The 9,717-nt window shown below is 47.3% G+C and overlaps 4 protein-coding genes across 4 annotated transcripts in view, besides 3 other annotated features; 3 read left to right on the forward strand and 1 right to left on the reverse strand.

The window, feature by feature from the left end:
- Positions 1 to 761: 761 nt before the first annotated feature.
- TSTA_021970 (efflux pump antibiotic resistance protein, putative) lies at positions 762 to 2,509 on the reverse strand (the record flags this gene model as incomplete). Its single annotated transcript, XM_002484329.1, has 3 exons — positions 762 to 1,481; positions 1,550 to 2,299; positions 2,351 to 2,509. 3 exons carry the CDS (start codon positions 2,507 to 2,509, stop codon positions 762 to 764), a joined length of 1,629 nt encoding a protein of 542 aa, XP_002484374.1.
- A 2,302-nt stretch (positions 2,510 to 4,811) lies between these two features.
- Positions 4,812 to 5,303, forward strand: TSTA_021980 (NUDIX domain protein, putative; the record flags this gene model as incomplete). Its single annotated transcript, XM_002484330.1, has 2 exons — positions 4,812 to 5,093; positions 5,130 to 5,303. 2 exons carry the CDS (start codon positions 4,812 to 4,814, stop codon positions 5,301 to 5,303), a joined length of 456 nt encoding a protein of 151 aa, XP_002484375.1.
- Positions 5,304 to 6,692: 1,389 nt separating this feature from the next.
- TSTA_021990 (uncharacterized protein) lies at positions 6,693 to 9,106 on the forward strand (the record flags this gene model as incomplete). Its single annotated transcript, XM_002484331.1, has 3 exons — positions 6,693 to 6,930; positions 7,060 to 8,162; positions 8,249 to 9,106. The coding sequence occupies 3 exons, from the start codon at positions 6,693 to 6,695 to the stop codon at positions 9,104 to 9,106; spliced, it is 2,199 nt and encodes a 732-aa protein (XP_002484376.1).
- Positions 6,964 to 7,010: a microsatellite.
- Positions 8,339 to 9,100: a mobile genetic element.
- Positions 9,107 to 9,231: 125 nt separating the features above from the next.
- Positions 9,232 to 9,717: a mobile genetic element.
- Positions 9,260 to 9,717, forward strand: part of TSTA_022000 (reverse transcriptase, putative) — a gene marked incomplete at its 3' end in the record, with an annotated part of 2,794 nt that continues 2,336 nt past the window's right edge. Inside the window, exon 1 of the mRNA XM_002484332.1 lies at positions 9,260 to 9,639. Within this exon, the coding sequence (XP_002484377.1) occupies positions 9,307 to 9,639 (333 nt within the window). The 5' untranslated portion in view covers positions 9,260 to 9,306. The remainder of the gene's footprint in view (positions 9,640 to 9,717) is intronic.

Below are 9,717 nucleotides of genomic sequence, written 5' to 3' on the forward strand. Positions count from 1 at the left end.
TACTGAAAAAAAGGAAAGAGCGATCGACCCTGCTGTGTCATCCGGCCGAATGCGGTTTAGCGGGGATCGTTTCCAGTCTTACTCGACGTTATATGGTTCTTCCTTCTCGACTTCTCCGTATTCTTTGACCGCAGAGTATCCCCCCGTACACGCCGTACGCAATCAATGATGTTTCTGGCAGACTGTCTGAGTGGTAAGTGCACCGTCTCAGCACAGCAGGAAGATCAGAGAATCCCAGCCAATCAGCGAATCAGATGCGTTTCATGTTATGTTAAGGGCCCAGCGGCTCATTCGCGGCTCATTCGCGGCTCCATACATTATTAATTGATTCACCAGATCTGCAAGGAAGGCGGTTCCCCTGGATATATGACACCGTTACAACAGGCCATGATCTTATTCTGATGCTAGTCAACGAACGCATTATATGAGATTATAATATACAGATGATATGTTTCGGCATACGATCCAGTACATAGGAGAGGCAGAAGCTCCAAAACACCGAAAAGAGAAATGTCTCTGGGCCAGTCTTGGCGCGCCTTCTCATTGGCGGACAGCAAGCCCTTTGGAGGCTGTGCATGTCAGCGCATGACATCATTGGCCTGCCGGAAGCAACCGGCCAATTGCAAGCGGAAGTTCGGACTTGGGACTTCTTTCAATGCGACACATTTCTGCCTGAGGTGTCTAATGTTTCAAGTCATCCCCTGAAGAACAGAATGGCGAAAACACATACAATGGAAGGAATATCTGGCTATCTATAGAACTCACACAGACTCGCTACTCACACTATCCTGGGGACTGCTCGTATACCTCTCCTCGAGCACATGCTTCGATACATGCTTTCGATCAAAAACCGACTTTCGAATGAGCAGCGAAACAAGCGCGCCCAGCACTGTCAAAGCAAGGCCAAGCTCAAAAACATTCCTGAAACTAGATTCATAAGCCGCCAGAATGTCACTTCGCAATGATTGATTTGTCATCGTCTCCAAAATACCGACGTACTGATCTGCGTTGTTGGCAATGGTGATGTCGAGGCCAGCGGACGCCAGGTACTGCTTCAACCTGTTTTGAAACATCGTCCCACCAATAGCGACTCCAAAGGCCATTCCAAATGTACGAGAAAAGTTGTACATTGTTGCTGCGTACGACTCGTCGGTATCCTTGGCCATGGCCTGGGGCACAAAAGTCAGTGCTTGTAAGAGCAAACCATGTCCGAGACCAACTGTCATCAGGATGAGAACCCAGCGCCATGTAGCAATTGAACGATCCATGAGAATTAATAGACCCGATGCGAAGATTTCAAATGCCCAACCAGACCATAGAGCCCATCGAATGCGGCCTGTACGGGTGATGAACAACGATACAACGACCCCCGTGGGAACGAGGACGCTGGACATGGCGATCATAACAACGCCCGTATGAACTGGTGAAAGGGCCTTGACCGACGAGAAAAATAACGCGAGATAGTAAACTTGGATGAAAAGCTGGACCAGATCCGTTCTGGAGTTAGCAAAACTGTTTGATCAGAGCTTGTGGTAGTTTTGAATCTTACCACGAGCCCCTGTGTCATTGCACAGTAGTAGCCAGCAAGTGCAGATCTATTAGAGAAGATGGCCAATCTAATGAAGGGTTCACGAGTACCCCATTTTTCCCAGATAATGGACAAGACCGTCCCCGCGATTCCAACGAGCAGGGGAACCAGCGTCGCTGCACTATCCCATGTGTGGTTCACACCACCCCAGGTAACAGCCATCAAGAATGCTGTCATACTGCCAATAAACAATAATCCACCAAGCCAGTCAATGCGTCCTAGTTTTGCTGTTATCGATGACTTTTGTGTTTTCAAACGAATAACAAAGGGAACCAAAACAATGCCCACTCCGCAAAATGGAAGGTTCAAGTAGAAAATCCATCTCCAGGTTACGTGCTGCACCAGAAGACCACCGATCATCGGACCGGTTATTGACCCTATAGCCCATGCAATCTGTGAGACTGATGCGTATTTAGGACGGAATCGAAGAGGGACAATGTCACAAAGGACAATTTGAGTCATGGGCAATATCCCGGCGCCACCTATACCCTGCAGGACACGACCGAGTAGCAGGATGTCCATACTCTGGGATACTCCTGCTACAATACTGCCAACGGTAAAGAAGAAAAGCGCGGCGGATAAAATTTCTCGTCGTCCCAGTATATCCGATAACGATCCCATGAATGGCATCAGGACGCTGCTCGCAAGGAGATATGACGTCCCGACCCAGAACGATGCGCTTCCGCTTCCGTTCAGGTTCGCCGATATTGTCTACTTAAAGTCAGCAATAAACCGATATCTAGCCAATACTGCAATCCTCACTGGAAGAGCCGTGACTAGAATGGTTGCATCAAGTGCCACAATCAGGCTGACAAATCCTAACGTCAAGACGATCAGCCACGCCCTATGGCCGGCTTTCCAGTTCGCTTCATCTTTGGCCTCTACGGCCTTTTCCGCATTTATGATCTTTGTTTCGTACATAGCCCTGATAAAAAGGGGCAGAAACGGTTAAATATCTGAAGACACAGTCTCGTCCTTGAACTGGTAAGGGCTCCTTGAGGTCAAAATAATGAGATATTCCGAATATGCACCTGGGAAGTCCTGATGCTGTGAACCGATCCTCCCTATGGGAAGGGAAAACGAGCATATATCATGAGAGCCGCAGTCTAGGCCTAAACGCTCATCATGTCTCGGAATTCAAACACCGCATTCTTTTTTGCTGAGTGTGCGCACCAGCGAAACAAGGCATCATTAACCGAACAGGCCAGTGTGTGCACGTTGCACTCTACATCACCCTTTTCTGTCGACCATGCGAGCTGTAATGTGGATACCGAGCGCAGTTGATTTATTAGGATGATGTAGAAGAACATCATGGCTGTTCGAAGCATCCAAGATGTACCAATTCGAATTCCATCAGAGACTATTGAGAAAAATGGCAAACAAGCTTTAGGGCGTTTTGTACCGAACTTTCTCCTATTTCTTCCAATTTTCGATTTCGAGCGGGTCATACTTTCACATTTAGACCAAGTCCAGACCCTGACTAGTAAGCTTAGACGTTTGAGACTGGTACACTCCTAGGCGAAAACTTGTAGTGCAGGAAAGGGTTTAGAGATGTCGATCTTGCAGGATGAATGTGATAACGCAGCACGCACACGTCGATCCCAGTTCATGCCTTCTGTACGACTGTGAATTGAATCCACTATACTCTATATTTGCGGCTTTTATTATGTCATTTCTCCTTTCTGTTCCTATGTCTCCGAGGAAAGCATCAGGAAGCCTAGCACTACCTTAAGTAGTGAGCCTTGACGATTCTCGAAGGACTCGGGTCCTCCTTGATGTACTGGTAGTGGGATAGAGTCACGGAATATGAATAGACATTACCGAAACACTCTATGCCTATTACAATTTCTCTATATTGACATACTGAATGGAGTAGGTTGTGCCTTGTACGATTTAGGCATTCTTTCTCATTTGTACCAACATACGCATAACGAATCAAAATTACAACCGCGTTCTAATTGCCTTATTAGAGCCCTTTCGAGATAAATGTTAGCCACATTGCTTAATTTTACCACCACCTAGGTAGCTCATCTAGATCTCGCCAAATATTCCCGCAAATCTAAGTAAATCAGCCCTACAGTGGCTCCCGCACGAGTCAGTTCGAACTCTGGCAAACCGAGCCGAACAATTAGCATTCGATTCGATTTCCCATTTTATTTGAATTCATTCTCCACAGTTCATATGGATGAATCTGGCTGTTTAAATCCCGTAACTTTCTCGCCATAAAATACTTAATCCACCTTGGACATCCTTCGGTTACGGCAACCCCGTCTTCCTTACCTACTATTTGATTGTTCCTAAGACTATCCCGTTTAATTTGTTTAGCCTTTGCTAATACTTAAACTGCATCACGTGGTGACGTGGGTATGAGCGCGTACATCGTGAAAGTCTCCTACCTAGGTATAGAATTCCAGATATCTCTACGGCATAATAGAAGTCGGCGCAACTAAAATATGTACCTTCACTCAAGTTGTTGCACTTGTATCCTTCTTATCAAACCAAGGCGAGAATTGACCATCTGCCTAGTATCCTTAATATGGTGCTAATAGGAAGATTGCGTACCATATTAGGATTAGCGACATCGATATGTTCACATAGTGTGTTCCCTCTTGTCTTCATCTCTACATGCGATACAAATATATTTTTTCTCGCTACGATTCATCATGATTCCTGATTGTACGGCGCTGCGGCAAGATCAAAGGATAGCATTCGGACTAATTAGATATTGATTTGGTACATTAAGACCACCTTACGGTTTACCTAGGTATAATCAGAGGCCAGCCCGTAGTTGAGCAAGGCCAATTCTGTCCAAGAAAAGCAATCAAACATCTACTTTCTTTAGCATTATATATGAGTTGGCAGCTCTATAAATCTTTCAGCCATTTAAGAAGTACCGTCAATATTCCTTTGAAGTGTGTTTCCTGTGTAGATGCTGTGCCATCATCTTCGCTTCAATATGCATTCGTAGTCCACCGAATACTTGTCTCTCCCAAACAGTCATACTTTAAAAAGATGGGAGAGTCTTGCAAGCCTGATGTGAACTCGGACAATCAATGAGGGCCAGTACCCACAATCGAAGCCTACTACAGTACCTAATGCATGTGGGGCGTGTAAGCGACGGAGATACACTCCCACAAACTCACAAAGACTGACTCTAAGAAATCCAACAACAAAGCTCCATCAGTAGTATTCTACAAATCGAGAAAAGGGAAATATGATAAACATGGCACCTGAGGTGCGCGTTGGCGTCGGCGTTTTTGTCCTCCATACTTCTCAAGAACAATCCACGAACCCCCGCTTTTTAATGGGCAGGCGCCTCAACTCTCATGGAGCAGGAACATATGCTCTTCCGGGTGGCCATCTTGAATTCGGAGAGACACCAGAGGATTGTGCTATCAGAGAAGTACTAGAAGAGACTGGCCTACGAGTAACACGAGTGAAATTTCTGACGGCTACAAACGATTACATGCCCGCGGAGGGAAAACATTATATAACTCTATTTATGGTGTGCGTGAGAGAAAACGAGGAAGACCTCCCTCAGGTGCTTGAGCCACACAAATGCGAGAGCTGGGATTGGTTCAACTGGGAGGACCTGGAGTTTGCCGTGGGCAAGCAGAATGACCTAAAAGATGGGGACGTTTTGGAAAAACCCTTGTTCTTACCATTAGTGAATCTGTTACGACAACGACCAGGGGCCCTTCCCATAATTGCATAATACGTGATTAGCTGTTTCGGACACTGATGCTAAATTCTGTAACCTTCTGTCAAAAGGGAACGGAAATAGCACTCAGCATTGATGCTTTTGGACTCTTTGGTAAGGCCTAGTGGAGCATGGCAGGTGAATACGTAGATTGCGGCTTGCTTCAGCGTCGGTCAGCAATAGGGTCTGTGAATTATACACGGGAATACGGCGACTGATGAACGATTTTTACGGAATACTTGGAAAACTGGTCGATGCGCCCATGTTGAATCAGCTAAGGGTGGTCAGCGAACATCAAGAAAAATGAAAACCTTCACCAGGGAGCCGGATATGGGCTGCAGGTTAGATTCTGTATTTAGCGTCTGATACCCAGGTATGAATTCGGGACTGACGAAAACGCTGGTGAACGCTTTCATGTACCATGTTATTACTTCAGCCTTCCAAAATCATATTGGTAATGGAAGAGATAGACCTTTTGCTCTGGCACTCTTGACTTGGCCAACGAATATCAACTGTCGCCGGGGCTACCGTAGTCTGTCTTATATCCGTCCTGCCTGTACACGTGGTTGAACTACAGTTCCTTGCAGCTCGCATGAGCAAGCAGTCGAGTCAGCCCTAAAGCTGAAGAGCAAGTTCAAAACTTGATAAATTGTCACAGTTCCATTTGCAAATAGAGTTATTAGAGCTGTTAGCCCTCCTCGTGTGCTCGGAGATAGGACGATTACACCTCTACCGGTATGATTGTACAATTTAAAAAGAGTGTAGTGGTTTCTAATTACATCAAACCCGTATCTGGATATGGAAAGGACTTATTCAGACCCCAAATCTCAATTTAGCCATATCTAACGACTTAGGCGGGCAGGACAACGTTACCTCGTCTTACTCGAAAGAGGAATCGTCATACCTGTTCCCCAAAAAGCCAATCATGAGACAATCGATTTGGGGCGGTCTGAGTCTCACGAATTGTAAATTCTTTGGTCATCTGCACGCAATTCTCAGCTTAAAAGGGCCAAAAGTCTGCCTTGTCATGTTAGCCAAGCCTCGCAATTGAGTAAGGAAAGTCACGAGTTTTGCAAATGCTATGTATGCTTCCTATTTTGATTCCTAGGTGTCGGAACGTGAATATCAAACCTAGCGCGTTTCGGCACTGGATATCAGTTAGTCTAACGCGGCACGTGCGTGCCGCGTATATATGTAGTTAGCCACTCCCCGTCCCCCTTACTCTTGGGCGAATAACCTCATTACTGACCGTCACACGACTTCGGTCACAAGCACCCCACAGATAGACGAATTCCCTACAATTGTTTATATCAAACAGTCAGAGGCCCAAACTCCTCACCCCTCTCTACCACCTAGCCACCAGAAGTGCGGCCTTTGACGCGTCTCAACGCGTCCGGCAACACTATGGCGCGTAAAGGCCCTGGTACAGATGGCCCTCTACAGACAGCCCTACTGGAATCCACGTCCGCAGCCACGACAAGAGCTTCTGAAGGACAGAAGATCTTCAGCCCTATAGCTGCATTCCTCGATAAACACCGCAGCCAAACCACCGGCCTGGCCCCTCACCTACTGAGAGCCCTCACCGCTCTAAGCGATGACCTCGCCTCAGTAGCCCAACGACATTTTAGCGCCTATATCAGCGGTATCTCGACGACCTCCATTCTACCTGCCCTGTCCCCTTCCCCTTCCCCTTCCCCTTCCCCTTCCCCTTCCCCTTCCCCTACTCCAAATTCCTTACCCCCTTCACCCCCTCCCTCACGTCCCCTCTCAGGTCTTGAACAGTCGACTTATGCGACTATTACCCAATATGCCCCGGTCAAATCAACTCCTACTACTCACTCCAAAGCCCATGTTAAAAAGCCTATGCCTCTGGTGAAACAACCCCTTCCTGACAACCGGCTCTTCGTACGCCTCCCAGCTGACCATGCAGCTAGAAAAATGGAAGCCTACGCTATCTACTCTAGCCTACGGTCTCAACTAAACTCAAACAGTTCAGCACTAAAAGAAGTTCAAGCCACAAAGACTGGTTTTGCACTATGTCCCTCATCCCCAGAAGCCCTCCTAACCCTTGAGGCCCAAAAAGAGATTATCTCTGCATTCTTTGTGAACTGCCAGATAGAACGCAGCTCCCGATGGGTCTCGTACCGAGTCACCAATGTGCCAAGGAAAGTTGGCCAAATCTTGGACGGTCAATACTCTCTAATCCCTGTCAATCCTACACTACTATCCTCAGAAATCAGTGAAACTACAAGACTCAAGCCTATATCTATCAGCGAGACCACTACAAGTGCCGCCAACCCTGATACTCTTTCCTCAAGCTGGTTTGTCAACTTCCCAGAAGGCACGAAATTACCACTGCCTATCCAGCTACGCCTTTTTGGCACTATTACCAATGCTCGTCACCTCTCTAAGAGAACAACAGTTATCCAATGCACACGATGCTGGAAATGGCATAATGCACGATCCTGTGCCCGCCCCTCTCGATGCCGGCTCTGCGGCTCCTCAGAGCATACTGAACAGGGACATGTTAACCGCTGCACAGCCCTGGAGCCTCATCAGTGCCCTCCCAGATGCATACACTGCCATGGACCACATCCTGCTGATTTCCCAGAATGCCTCCTGCGCCCTAAAGGCAACTCTAAACATACTAAAGCTCAACAAGCAGAGATCCGGAAATCCTGTGCTATTAACCTCGCAAAAGCTCGAACTGAAGGAGGATGTAGCACTCAGCTCTCCATTGGCACACAAGAAACACCTATGGCACTAGACGAGATGCCAACTCAGCCTCCAACCCATGAGATTATCTCTCCTTTCCGTTCAGTAACCCCTCCACCTCGCGCCCCAACAGAAGATCCCCCAATTACAGCTCGCGCAGTCCGCTTTACTACCCCTCAATCACAAAATCGGTTCGCCTCTCTTCTCGAACGGGAACTATGATCTATCACTATCCAACTCAAAAGGCGCCTCTTAAAATCCTACAGTTAAATATAGGGCACGCGCCAGATGCACATGAAATAGCTCTCACATTGGCATACACAAGCGACATTGATATTATCCTAATCCAAGAACCATATATATTCAAAGATCTTAGCCGACAGATCACAAAAAAACACCCATCATATGAATGCTTCTCCCCAACTGACAGTTGGGCGATAAGTGGCCGACCACGAGTTCTCACCTATGTTCGAAAGAAGAAGGGCATTCGGACCTCCCAGCTGCGCCCCTTCACAACTGACACCAAAGAGGCCTCGGATCTCCTATTCCTACAGATTTTTTCGCCCACAGGAAAGTCCGCTCTGATAGTTAACATCTATAATGCCCCAGCAGGCTCCATCAGAGCAGGCGAAGCCGCGAAAGCTCTTGCAACCCTGCCAGAGGCATATTTCCCTCAAGCAACGATACTCGCAGGCGATCTCAACCTACTACACAACAGGTGGCAGCCCTCGCTACATCGCAGCCCCACACCTTCTGCAGAGCCGTTCATTAACTGGCTGGACCTCCAGGGTCTAGTACTCATCTCTGACATAGACTGTCCCACACATGAAAGGGGCAACGTGTTAGACCTCAGTTTCGCCTCAAGCCCTCTGGCACTCGCGGGAGCTAAAACTAGCATAGCGAGCCACTTAGATGCAACCTCAGATCATCAACCACTAATCACCACTGTACCATGGGATCAGAGATACAAGGAAACAGCTCAGAAACTGAGATTTGACACACTAGACCACACCTCCTTCCTCTCGCTCCTCGCCTCTAATCTCGCTGGCACCGAGAGCTCAGCCGCAACAGAAGAAGATCTTGATGCCCTTGCTGAAAACTGACATCTGCAATTCAAGGAGCATATAGAGGCTCTGCTAAGAGGACCATAACACAAGGCATAGGATAACCATGATGGAACAAAGACTGCAAGAAAGCTTTATATAATTACCGCTTAGGCCTCTGCTCAAAGACAGACTTCCACAGGATAACTAGATGGTCTCAATAACAATTTTGGCGAGAGAAGCTCTCTACGGTAACACAAATGAAGGATGTCTTCGATATGAGCAAATGGCATAAGTCCACAGGCACCTTCCAAAGCCCTCCACTGAAGGATCCACTGAGACCCAACAGCTTCCCAGCAGTTACTATACATGAGAAACGAGACGTACTAGTCCGTAATCTTCTCCAAAACTCGGCTGAGGCAGGAGACATACCGCTGGACTCCCCAGCAGTCCCCACCACTAGTCTCTATTTCCCAGATATAACAATGGCACAGGTGGAGGAGTCAGTACTTCAGGGAGGAAACACAGCCCCTGGCTCAGACGAAATCCCAACCTGCATACTCAAAGTGGCATGGCCTCTGATCAAGGACAAGGTACTAATGTTATACCAAGGGTGCCTAAAGATTGGTTATCACCCAAAATGCTTTCGACATGCAATCTTAGCAATTATC

This window comes from Talaromyces stipitatus, genomic scaffold (assembly GCF_000003125.1).
Source record: "Talaromyces stipitatus ATCC 10500 scf_1105507295549 genomic scaffold, whole genome shotgun sequence".
Taxonomy (NCBI): domain Eukaryota; kingdom Fungi; phylum Ascomycota; class Eurotiomycetes; order Eurotiales; family Trichocomaceae; genus Talaromyces; species Talaromyces stipitatus.